The sequence below is a fragment of the Seriola aureovittata genome, chromosome 8 (genome assembly GCF_021018895.1).
Source record: "Seriola aureovittata isolate HTS-2021-v1 ecotype China chromosome 8, ASM2101889v1, whole genome shotgun sequence".
Lineage (NCBI taxonomy): Eukaryota > Metazoa > Chordata > Actinopteri > Carangiformes > Carangidae > Seriola > Seriola aureovittata.
The window spans coordinates 778735-791471 of record NC_079371.1 but is presented as its reverse complement, the minus strand read 5'-3'; the positions used below and the strand labels follow the sequence as shown (position 1 = coordinate 791471).

Below are 12737 nucleotides of genomic sequence, written 5' to 3'. Positions count from 1 at the left end.
GCACTCCGGCGCTCCGGTTCGGTTCGTTTAACTCGCTCTCAAACAACATACACGTTAAAGAACAATCTCGGAACGGTGTGTGTTTTAGTAATCATATTAATAATCATATTGATAATTATCATATTCACAGATGATATGGCGAGAAGAGTCTAAATATCGCGATACTTCGTTGCTGCGCTCTCCTGTGCGCTAGCAGGATTAGCTAGCTGCCAGCTACGCAGTAAGGAAAACTAAGGTAAGTGCTTCAGTTCACACATATAAACGACATCATTATATATATGAGTCGATGGTGAACTGTTTTATTTACAATTGGCACAGTAGGAAATTAAAACCCTGAAATGAAGTTATAAACTACGTTAGCTGACGAATAGCATTAGCATGTAGGAGCAGGCTAATGCTAGTGGCAGCCGTTGTATGTAGCCGTTAGCCTCGACTGTTGACCTCGGCCTCCAGGTGAAATGAAAACTAATATAAATAATTTCGGCATTTTAAGTCACGGAGCTTGATACACACGTTCATTTACAAACTTCTCTGGATAAACTGCGTCAGTAGCTTCAAACTCCGGGGTGATAACAGCGAGTTAGCTTCGCTGCTAACATAGCTCAGGTTTCAGCTCTCCCTCATTCAAATGTGGTAGAAATTTTCACTAAACTGAAACTTTTCCACGTTTACTCTCCAGATAGTGTTTCACTATGGGTATACTGCTTTAGGGTCTGTGCAGGTCCTGACGAGTCTTTGAAAACAACACTTCAAGGCCTGTTAATCAGTAAAATATCTGATTATTAGTTAAAGCTGCTGTGAAATCTCCAGAACTATTGATTCAGACCTGTGACGTTCTCTTAACTCCATGGATAAAGGTTCTCCATCCATTTTATTCTGCTTATTCAGGTTGTGATAAATTATTATTTTCAGTTATTATCAGGAATTCTCCTCTGATTTTGATGTGTGTGTTATTGTGAAGTAGGTATTAAATTATAATCTTTAAAAAGACTCGGATTTAACTTGCTGAACCTGCTGTGTTGTGTATTGGTCCAGTTCACCCCATCCTTTCAACACTCTAGAATACTTTGATGTCAATGACAATCATTTACAAATACACAGTAGGGATTAAACTTCGTCTATTTTGGGTTAGTGATGCTAAAATTCACATTTAATGAGTGTGAAACCAGACAAGTGGGTCTGGGTCAGTGACACTGGGTACATGTACTGTACAGTGTGGTTCAAAGGTCTGAGAGTAGGAAAGTGGTCTCAGACTCTTGGACCCCGCTGTCTGTGCAGATGAAGTATTTAATAAAGTCTCTGTTAAAATGATTCTTATTCTTCTTTCACGTCTTTATAAAAGTGACTATAAGCCGTTAACAAACAGTGATATAGAGGTTTATTATATTAATCACATCTCTCTGATGTTTTGAAGTTTCTCTTTCACTGAGGATGCTTCCATCACTCTCTGTCCACATCAGTTCATTTTCTTCCTCCTCTTCTGAGGTGAATTTTGAGTCTTTTAAAGCCTTTTCTGTCTCCTTTCTTAGCCTTCTTTTAATTGCCTCTCATGTCCCAGTAATTACAACTTTCATCTGCTCAGGTGGCTGTTAATGAATCGCAGTCATTTTCTTCTGTTTACATGCCTCTGTGGCTCAGAGCCTTTCCGCTGGCTTCTGTTTTCATAGTGGAGGCAGCGTCTGAAGAATGTCTCTGCCTCATTGTGTTTCAGCAGAAATCAGAAACTCTCCAGAGAAGAAGAGGAGTTCCCCTTCACTTTGACCGCATTTAGTCTTTGCACAAGACATTAACTGACATTAACTTCCCCAATTCTTAAAGATAGACACCTGCTTCATTCTTTATCTTGACTCAGCTGTACTGAGAGAGCGGCTCCACTTTGTGACGTCATGTCTCAGAAGTCGCAGTCAGACGGTGGTCAGAAACACTTCGCTGTGGGTCGGGGGCTCCTGGCTGCCGCAGAGACCTTGAACTTCAGCATGAACGAGCAGAGATCCAGCCGGCAGATGGGGGGCATGGCCTCAGGTGTGGGGGTGGGCGGTGGCGGTGGTGTGGAGGGCCAGGACGGCAGCGGTCAGATGTCCCGGCGTGGCGGGGGCAGCAATCTTGGCAGCACCATGAAGCTGTTTGCCAGTTTAGGGCTGTCGCCCTCTGACCTGGACGCTCTGGCTGAAATCCCAGAGGAGGACATCAGCGTGGAGACGCTGCCGCACATCCTCATGCAGCTCAAGAACCGCAAGGGGGACGCAGGAGAGCGGCGGGGGGCGTCCTCCATGTCCTCTGATGCTGCGTATCGAGGAGGGAGGGACAGCTGGGACAACGTGCACATGGGGAGGATGGACGGTCCTTCTCTGGCTCAGGGTTCAGCCCGGACCCAGCCCTCTACTGACTTTGGGTACAGTTCACTGCAGGACGTCTCCTCCAGCCGCGGCTACGGCTTGAATTACAGCAGCAGCGGGGGTGGGAGCAGAGAGAGGCCGTATTCTGAACTTTCCCGTCACGATTCCTACAGTGGGCTCGGCATGGGGCCGCCGTCGTCCGACTCCGTCTTTATGCAGAGGAGGATGGGCTCCCCATCAAACGGAAAAGTCCAAGACTTCTTGGGAGTCATGCCCCCCATGTTCCCCCATGTGTGCTCTCTTTGTGACTTTGACGTTCATTCCACCATGGTGAGTACCGTCCAGCCTCCTCTTTTCCCTTCGGACTAACTTTAAATGTTTCTGTTCAGATACCTGAGCTCAGCTCCAGTCTTCTGTCCACGTCAGTCAGTGGCAGGTGGTAACCGTCCCTCATGCTCCAGTCACTGGAAGTCCAGTTTGCATCGTGTAATTTCCTTGTTTTTTGTCACCTGACAGCATGAACTGTATCTTCATTTTCTTACACCTGGAGCTCTGCAACATGAACCAGTCAGGTCTGAATCTCTTCAGCCAAATATCTTCAGATAGATTCAGTTCTTGTCACTATCAGTTCACCCTCAGATCATCCAGTTAAAGTATTCACATGTTACATATAATCACATATGTGACACCTGGAAGTTAAACAGAAAAGTGTCACAATAAAATTCAACTTTATTGTTCAAACCTGCTGCAGACGCAGATTCAAGTCTGGAAAGTGTCTCTTGAACCAATCAGCAGCTGATTACATGATGACATCACTCGCTGTCTCCTCAAACACTTGAATCTCAGTATCAGCTGTTTAAAAACAGGTGTTCAGATCTATTGCTCCACAGGTATATCAGCTGATGTTCATTTTGTTTAAACACCTTTTTGATATGAATCATTTAATTGTGGATTTGAATAATTTGTAATTTCTTGTTGCTCATTAGTTGATTTATACTCCAGTAATTATATATCTGAAACAGGCAGGATTTATCATCTGCTCCGTCCTTCTTGTAAATAATAACAAGAACTTACTTGAACATACATAATCGAGCAGCTCTAACACCCAGGTCTAGTTACAGCAGGAAGAAATTCATTGTCACATTTCAGGTGGTGAAGAGAACCTGCAGTCATCTGTTACACCTGTTTTTATAAAGCTGACATTTGACTGAGACCCACCTAAAGCCAACTTTACTTTTCATTTCTAATACTGGCTGGAGTTTGAATTTGGCTCTTGAATTCTGAAAACAAGGATCCAGTGTTTATTTGTCTCAAACACAAAAGGTTTAATATTGAGGATAACTCTCTAACAGAGGTTCACTGCAGGAGGAACAGCTCGCTGAGTGTCAGTAATTCTCTGTTTGTAGGAGTGGAACCAGCACATTAACGGACTCCGACATGCTGAGAACAGACGACAGCTCCTTGACATGTGAGTCACTGTGATGGACACACACACACACACACACACACACACACACACACACACATATACACACACACTGAACATCACACATCCGCTAAGCAACACATAAACGTTGTCCTGCTAGCTAGCTTGCTACCTTGTCTCCTCGTTCCCTCAGGTGTTTCTGAAGTATCCAGGCTTCTTCCTTCATCCTCTCCTGACGACAAGACATCATTTCATTCAAATGTTATTCCTGAAATATTTTCATCTTTGTTTGTTACAATCTGAATGTTAATGTGACGCTGATTAATGGTTAATAGAACAGCTGTGAAGAGGAGTGATACATGTAGTGAAAAGTCCCAGTGCTGTTATTCTCTATATCAGCCTCATGGAATGACTCGGTCCAAACTAACTGTTGTATAATGTTGGTTATATTTTGTGTTGTATTCAGGTACCCAGACTGGGACCCTGGTATGGCCTCTGGCAGAGGGTAAGAGACACACACACACACACACACACACACACACACACACACACACAACACACACACACACACACACACACACACACACACACACACACACACACACACTCCAACATCCAGAGATAATCGGTTCTCGCTACTGAGAAGCTGAAACTTTTAATTTTTCTTCTTGGATTTTTATTTTGAAAAGCTGTGTTAATTATTAATCGATTGTCATAATAGTTTAATTATCTGTAATCAACTAATCGATCGTTTCGGAGCCAGGTGTATTTTTTCTGTATAAAGGTTAAGAAACATATCCATCAAACGTCTCCGTGTCGACTCAAACACTGAACTTAATAACTAATAATACTCAATAATTCACCTTCCTTCATGTGGACGGTGGTAACCCGTAAAGTCGAGCTTTCTCCTTTATCTTTAAGGGTGTAAACTGTATTCTGTCGATCTGAGAGGTTTCAGAGGTTTGAGCTCCGAGCTGTTTGATAACTCAGTGTTTCTGCTCCAGCGGGGGGGTACTGGAGACCCCCAACCTGTCTGCAGGACTGCTGGGACCCGCCCCCATGTCTTCAGCTCAGACAGCAGGAGGGATGTCCTCCAGCTGGGGTGAGACGCACACATTATTATTCCTTTTCTTCTGCTCCTCTTCCTCCTTACTCTTCTTCTTCTCCTCCTCCTCCTCTTCCTCTTCATTCTTCTTCTCCTCCTCATCCTCCTCCTCCTCCTTACTCTTCTTCTGCTCCTCTTCCTCTTCATTCCTCTTCTCCTCCTCATCCTCCTCCTCCTCCTTACTCTTCTTCTTCTCCTCCTCATCCTCCTCCTCCTCATTCTTCCTTTTCTTCTTCTCCTCCTTCTTACTCTACTTCTTCTCCTCCTCCTCCTTACTCTTCTTCTTCTCCTCCTCTTCCTCCTCCTCCTTACTCTTCTTCTTCTCCTCCTCATCCTCCTCCTCCTTACTCTTCTTCTTCTTCTCCTCCTCATCCTCCTTAATCTTCTTCTTCTTCTGCTCCTCATCCTCCTCCTCATTCTTCCTTTTTTTCTTCTCCTCCTTACTCTTCTTCTTCTTCTCCTCCTCCTTACTCTTCTTCTTCTCCTCCTCCTCCTCTCCTCCTCCTCCTCTTACTCTTCTTCTTCTTCTTCTTCTGCTCCTCTTCCTCATTCTTCTTCTCCTCCTCATCCTCCTCCTTACTCTTCTTCTGCTCCTCTTCATTCTTCTTCTCCTCCTCATCCTCCTCCTCCTCCTCCTTACTCTTCTTCTTCTTCTTCTTCTGCTCCTCTTCCTCTTCATTCTTCTTCTCCTCCTCATCCTCCTCCTTACTCTTCTTCTGCTCCTCTTCCTCTTCATTCTTCTTCTCCTCCTCATCCTCCTCCTCCTCCTTACTCTTCTTCCGCTCCTCTTCATTCTTCTTCTCCTCCTCATTCTTCTTCTCCTCCTCCTTCTCATTCTTTTTCTCCTCCTCCTCCTCATTATTCTCCTCCTCATTCTTCTTCTCCTCCTCCTCATTCTTCTTCTCCTCCTCATTCTTCTTCTCCTCATCCTCCTCATCCTCCTCCTCACTCTTCTTCTTCCTCTACTCCTCCTCATTCTTTTTCTTCTTCTACTACTACTACTCCTCCTTCTCATTCTTCTTCTCCTCATCCTCCTCCTCACTCTTCTTCTTCTCCTCCTCATCCTCCTCCTCACTCTTCTTCTTCCTCTACTCCTCCTCATTCTTTTACTTCTTCTCCTCATCCTCTTCATTCTTCTTCTCCTTCTACTACTCCTCATAATTTTTCTCCTCCTCCTCATTCTTCCTCTTCTTCTCCTATTCCTCCTCGTTCTTCCTTGTCTTCTGCTCCTCTTCCTCATTCTTCTTCTTCTATCTTTACAAAAAGCAGGAGATTGATATTAAACAAAGAAAACGTGTTAACGCTCAGTGTGTTTGTCAGGAGGAGGTGGAGGTCCCGGTCTGTCAGGAAACAACCAGCTGGGACAGAATAAGGTCGGTCTGCCCCTCTGTCACTCTCCTGTAAACATTCATCTAATCTAAGATCTAATTAATGCACTGAATTTAATCATGTGGGTAAATGGAAACACAGGTCAGGGCTCACAGCATCGAACCATCTGGAGGAAGAAAACTCTCCGACTGTGTTTACTAAAGGAACACAGTCGGAGAGTTTGATAGTTGATTCAGGGTTAGACGGGGTTGCTAATTAAAGGTGTGTGATAATGGTTGAGGTGCTGCAGTAAAGTGAAGTGAAATGTTGTTTGTCCTCAGCTGAGGAGCCGAGTGGTGGTGGTGAAGTACGACAGGAAGCCTCTCAGCAACAAGACTCTGTTCGCCTTCACCGAGCCGTTCGGCTGCTTGAGGGAACACCTGGTCCTGAAAAACAAGGTGCAGAGACCGGGTCGGCCTCCGCTGCTCGGAGACGGCTTCACGTCTTCTTGAATTTGTGCTGTATTATGACAGATTGTGTTTAGATGTCCTGACCCTGGACTGTTCATCTCCGTGTCCCTCAGGCCTTCTTGGAGATGAACAGTCACGAGGAAGCTCAGGACATGGTGAACTACTACGAGCAGCATCCGGCGTCTCTGTACGGCAAACCCATCACCTTCTACCTGTCCAAGAGGCTGATGGTCATCGAGGTGACGCGTCGTTTCAACAAATAAAACTCATCAAACTGTCGCTCGCCTCAGAGTCTGACGCAGCTTTTTGTGTTTGACCCTCAGAAGGACGAGCGGTCCTCGGACAGGTCGAGGGACAGACCTGTCAGGGAGGTCAAAGGTCACGGCAGCCAGGTGGTTTTCTTCTCCAACCTGCCCAGAGAGGAGGAGAAGAAGAAGGAGCTGCTGACCATCGCTAGACGCTTCGGCATCGTGGAGAAACACCTGTTTTTAACTGACCAGGTAAACTGAGGGTTTTTTTCCTATTGTTGCAGAGATTTTATCATTATTATTATTATTATTATTATTATTATTTTCTTTTTTTTTCTTTTTTTTCTTGCTTTTTAATGAGCATACAAAAACACATACAACCTCTCCACCCAGGCGTTTGTCCAGCTGGGAACCCCGGAGGACGCAGAGATGCTGGTGAAGTATTACAGTGTGAACCCCCTGAACATTAAAGGAAGACCCATCCGCCTCAACATCTGCACCAAGTACAAAACGCTCACGTGAGTTCAGAGCTTCAGGCTGCAGCAGACGCCCCGGACACCTGTTACAGTCTTTACAGCAGGTTTTAGTGCTCACCTGAAACTCACAGGGATCCGGCCAATAAAATAACTCTTGACTTAAATTTTATTCCTCCGCCCGGCGACAGTCAGAGCAGCAGCCATTTTGTTTTCGGGTTGTCCGTCTCATTCTTGTCAACACGATATCTCAGATACACTTCGATGGAACTTCTTCACCTTTGGCACAAACATCCACCTGGACTCCACCCCTCAGAGGAGAGTGGATCCTCACATAGAGGAGGTGCACAGATGTTTACTCCTCATTCTTAGTTATGGTCTGAGCTATAACTCAAACCTGAACACAGACACGTGATAAACAAACACATTCACTTCATAGAGAATCCTCCTGTTTTTAAGTGTCAGGACACAGTGATAGTACATCATGATACACAGCTGATCACAGCTGATCACAGCTGCTGTGATAAATCTACTGATAAATGGTGATAAACAGGAAGCTGTAGAAATGTACTGACACGTTTCTCTTTGTGACAGTGTGAACCGGAGACAGGGGGGATCTGGAGACAGTCGCAGCCAGAGGAGCAGCGGAGCCAACGCCTCCTCCTCCTCCTCCATCTCTGGAACCAGGACCTCCTCCAACTCCAGGGCCTCCTCCTCCAAATCCTCGTCCAGCTCCAGGACCAGAGAGGAGGAGAAGAAGAAGGAGGAGGAGAACAGAGGGAAGGCTGAGGAGGAACCTGCTGTAGAGGAGGAGGAGGTGTCTGGAGTGATGGAGGGGGAGGACGGAGGGGAGGGGGAGGAGCAAGAAACGGATGGAGGCACTAAGAGGGAGGAGCCTGAGAGGGCGGAGTCTGTGAAGGAGACGGTGCAGTCGTCTTCAGGAGACGTTCAGGACGAGCAGGTGAGAAATCAGGAACAAGAACATGGAGGATCTTCTCAAATGATTTCTGAAACTTAATGTGTGAAACAATCACAGGTTTCAGACAGTGATGATGTCACTGATGACACACCTGGACATGTGGGCGGGACTGAAGGTGAGGCCAGGCAGGGGGCGGAGTCAGAAGGCCTGACGGAACCAACAGAAACTAAACCTTCGACCGAAGAACACGAGAACAAAGACGAACTGACGGCAGAACCAGGGGAGAGTTCAGAGGCCGAGGACACAGCTCCGCCCCCAGACGAGGTGAGGCGGGGCTTGATGATGAGTCATAGACCTGTGTTTTATTTTTGTTTGTTTGTTTGTGGTGTTTATGATTGTTGTTCTGTCAGTTTGATCAGGACTTCCTGGAGAACATGGAGGACTTTGTGACGCTGGATGAACTCGCAGAGGAAGAGGACGACGAAGATCTCGAAGACTCTGACGCCTTCGGTACCTGATCACAACACGTTAATATGACGAACTGAGTTTTAGTCCACAATAATGATTATATTATTTATCAGAGAAATGAAAGTTAGACTCAGAAGGGAACATGTTTCAGTGGAGATGATGATGGTGAGGGTGATGATGATGATGATGGTGGTTTCTGTTTGTTTAGATGAGACTTGAACTAATGTTGATCCTCTGTTTGTGTCTCCTCTGCAGACAACACCAGGAAAGGGGTTTGTATCTTCTCTTCATGTCACGTTTTATTGTGACATAAAAACAGAGGAATTGTTTTTTGCTTAATTATATTTAAAAAATCCGACAAAGTGAGAAGGAAAAAGAAAAGTGGGGAGAAGGAGAATCTGACAGTTTTAATGATGTAGAGTGAGAAGATTAACACAGCTGATACTGACGCCCTCATCAGGTGATCCTGAGACATCGAGGGCGAGACCTTAGAATAATAAAGACAGAAACCAGGAGACAGTGCAGAGGAAAAACTTACGAATAAAATACATACGTAAACGTATAAATACAGACATGTAAGAAGAGACGGATTGGAACAATCATATTCACAAATAAAATAGTTATAGTAAGATGTAATAAATTCATTGTTTTTTTTTGTTTCAAATATTTTAATTATGAAGCATCCACTTGTATAGAAAACCACAATCAGAGATTCAGTGCTTCATATAATCAGACAATAAATCTGAACATGTAGGAGAAAAAAATTATAATAAAAAAGGAAAAACATTTAAATCAGACAAAACATTGATTAAACCAACAGGACATAGAAAAGATTAAAAGAGGTACATAAACAACTGAAGTAATTAAAGTTACAAAAGCAAAAGTGCAATATAATGCATAAGAGTAGGAAAGAACATGGCAGAGTTAGTGTGGACATGAAGAGTAATACCGTCATATTCAGAGCCTCTATAAAGTCATAGTTTACTACTTTGTTGTTGTTTTGTTTTTATATTGTGGTAAAAGGTTAAAAACATTCAGAAAAGCTGTTTGTTATTTTCTATAAAGCACAGACTCCTCAGATGTGATGCTCAGACACTGATTGACACACGTCTGCTCGTTGATTTCCTGTTTCCTCAGGGAATGAGGGTGGTGAACATCGTGGGCTTCAGACGAGGATACAACTTCCTCACCGAGCTGCTGGGACTCGCCAAACCTTTTGGGAAAGTGGTGAAACACCTGGTGCTGGACTTGAGACCTGAGGTAGACCGGACGTTACCCTGCAGTGTTTTATAGCGTTGTAGATTCTAGTCCTCCGGGGTTGAAACGCTCACTGGGCGTCTGTTGTAGCTCATCGCCTCCACACTGTTTCAGACGGAGCCAAAAACACCAGAAGAAATAAATTAATAATAATTATGTGAAAGTTTTTCCTGTTTTCATTAGTTGTTTATTTTGGCCTGAAGCTTGAAGATAATTTCTGCTCACTAAAACAAGCCCCCCCCCCCTTCTCTCCCCCGATCAGGCGTACCTTCAGTTTGCCACAGAAGAAGAAGCTCGAGCGATGGCCAAGTTCTACAACAGTAACGTGACGGCGTCGGTGTGCGGTCGACCGGTCAGGGTCAGTCACTCCATGACCTACCCCACCATCCAGGTGAGTCCCAGCTGTTTGACTCCAGGTGCTTTAAAGAAACCAGGTCTCTGACTGCTGGTCTGTGATTATTAAAACTTTAAAGTTTAGACGGAACAGAGACGATGAGTCAATTTATCGATTCATTCATTTTATCAAACAGCTGATTGTTTGAATGATTTTTCAAGCAGAAATGTTAAAGCTCTGTTCTGAGCTCGTCCACGGTGACGTTTGAACTGTGTTGGACAAAACGAGACATTTGAAGACGTCACGCTGGACTTCAGGAAACTGATGGACATTTCCTGATATTTCTTAACAACCAATCAGCGGATTAATCAATAATGAAAACAATGGTTAGCTTCATGCTGAGTTTACACCATTATTGTGCTTTCTTCAGTATCTTATTATATTTTTGGATAGCAAACTCCAAAGAGTGACCTTTGACATCCAGAGACCAGATCAGGTGTGTCCATGTCCTCATGACGTCCTGTCTCTTGTCCTGTCAGTGCGGCTCCAGCAGGGTGGTCTACGTGGGTCAGATCCCCAGCAGTAAATACTCAGACGACGCCGTCCTGAAACTCGCCGAGCCGTTCGGGAAAGTCAGGAAGTATTTCCTCAACAGGATCAAGAAAGAGGTACGGAACCAGTGTCTCTGTCTCTGTCCTCAGTGTCTCAGTCTCTGTCCTCAGTGTCTCAGTCTGATGTCTCTGTCCTCAGTGTCTCAGTCTCTGTCCTCAGTGTCTCAGTCTCTGTCTTCAGTGTCTCAGTCTGATGTCTCTGTCCTCAGTGCTTCATTGAGATGGACAAAGCCGAGGACGCAGAGAGAATGGCTGAAGATTGCAAAGTTAATCCACCAAAGTTCAACGGGAAACGTCTGGTGGTCTACGTCAGCAGGAAGTACAGACAGCTCAAACACGGGTGAGCTGAAGGTTTTATATATGTGTGTGTGTGTGTGTGTGTGTGTAAATATATATATATATATATTTACATATATATTTAAAAGACGTCACACACACACGTGTTTATACAACTGAATTATATATATATATATTTTGCCTAGAAATATATATATATATATATATATATATATATATATATATATATATATATATATATATATATATATATAATTCATATAATTCAGTTGTATACACACGTGTGTGTGTGTGTGTGTGTGACGTCTTTTTGTTTTTCTTCAGACATCGATGTCCGACCACAGCGAAGAGAGAGAGCAGCAGCAGCAACTCTCCAACTAAACCCTCCAAACACCCCGAAGAACCTGCTGCCAAGAAATCCAAGCTGGAGAAGACACCGGAGGAGAAGGAGGGAGAGGAGGAGAAACTGAAGGAGCAGGAGGAGAAACTAAAGGAGAAGGAGAAGGAGGAGGAGGAGGAGGAGGAGGAGGTAGAGATGAAGAGCTCTGAGCCGAGTGGAGGTGAAGAAAAGAGAGAAGAAAACTCGGCAGAGAAGAATCCTGAAGTTTGTGATGAGAAACTGAAGAGCAGCGAGATCGAGGTGAGTCAGAGATCGATGGTTTAAACCAGCGGTTGGCAACTGGTGGCCCGCGGGCCAAAACCGGCCGCCAGCGATAATATCTGGCCCACCAGATTATTTTGATATGATTTTTTTAAAATCTAAAAAAATAGATCTCCGTCTGAGCAGCTACAGTTGTCCACAGAATCACTTCCTCTTTGGCGATTTTGCCTAGAAAAATAAAAGTGCAATTGTGTTTTTTTTGTGTTTTTTGCAGCAATGCTTCATTTCAAGCTATTGTGAGCTTTTATTCTGAAAAGTTCTGAAAAGAAGTTCCTATGGTTCTGTTGCTTGGCAAACCTGACGGAGCGACATATGATATGTGATATGAAAATAACAGAGTTCAGTGAATCAGCATCAAAGCAGTGGAAAGAGGGGAATTGCAACTTCCTGTCAGGACTTTCAGAATAAAATCAGAGTGGAATCATAATGCAGATGAGCAAGATGGTGGATTGTGATTCTACCCACAAAGATGATCATATGATCTTTTTACCAAATGAACAGTAGCAAACATTTTTATCAATATCTTAAATTAGCCTTTGATCATGTTGATGCTGCATGTGATGGGTTAGAAACAAGTTCAAAGGTCAGAGGTCAAACTGACTCGCCAACCTCTGGTTTAAACCAACAACTCTCCACTGTTATGTCACTGTCTGCTCCTCTCAGCTGCAGGAGGTGAAACAGGAGGAGGAGCAGGTGGAGACATTGATCAATCAGAACGGACAGGCCGAGGCGCCCCCGCCTGCTGAAAACAAACCCACCATGGCGTCTCTGCCGCTGCGCCCCTACGACCCCGACACCCCCATCGGTGAGAAAAGACGACTGAA

At 44.4% G+C, this 12737-nt stretch overlaps 1 protein-coding gene across 5 annotated transcripts in view; it reads left to right on the top strand.

Moving 5' to 3' along the window:
- The window catches only part of matr3l1.2 (matrin 3-like 1.2), a 14237-nt gene continuing 1500 nt past the window's right edge, over positions 1-12737 (top strand). Inside the window, exons 1-21 of one of the 5 annotated variants that reach the window (XM_056382556.1) lie at positions 4-21; positions 131-235; positions 1715-2666; positions 3743-3804; positions 4229-4267; positions 4767-4864; positions 6188-6240; positions 6517-6633; positions 6759-6884; positions 6969-7145; positions 7287-7411; positions 7961-8327; positions 8403-8609; positions 8696-8795; positions 9009-9025; positions 9891-10013; positions 10273-10401; positions 10884-11012; positions 11165-11295; positions 11577-11892; positions 12577-12718. In XM_056382556.1, coding sequence (XP_056238531.1) covers positions 1887-2666; positions 3743-3804; positions 4229-4267; positions 4767-4864; positions 6188-6240; positions 6517-6633; positions 6759-6884; positions 6969-7145; positions 7287-7411; positions 7961-8327; positions 8403-8609; positions 8696-8795; positions 9009-9025; positions 9891-10013; positions 10273-10401; positions 10884-11012; positions 11165-11295; positions 11577-11892; positions 12577-12718 — 3238 coding nt within the window. In that variant the 5' untranslated portion in view covers positions 4-21; positions 131-235; positions 1715-1886. Of the gene's footprint in view, positions 236-1711; positions 2667-3742; positions 3805-4228; positions 4268-4766; positions 4865-6187; positions 6241-6516; positions 6634-6758; positions 6885-6968; positions 7146-7286; positions 7412-7960; positions 8328-8402; positions 8610-8695; positions 8796-9008; positions 9026-9890; positions 10014-10272; positions 10402-10883; positions 11013-11164; positions 11296-11576; positions 11893-12576; positions 12719-12737 lie in introns of all 5 variants that reach the window. The other 4 variants (XM_056382557.1, XM_056382558.1, XM_056382553.1 and 1 more) reach the window with 4 other exon arrangements.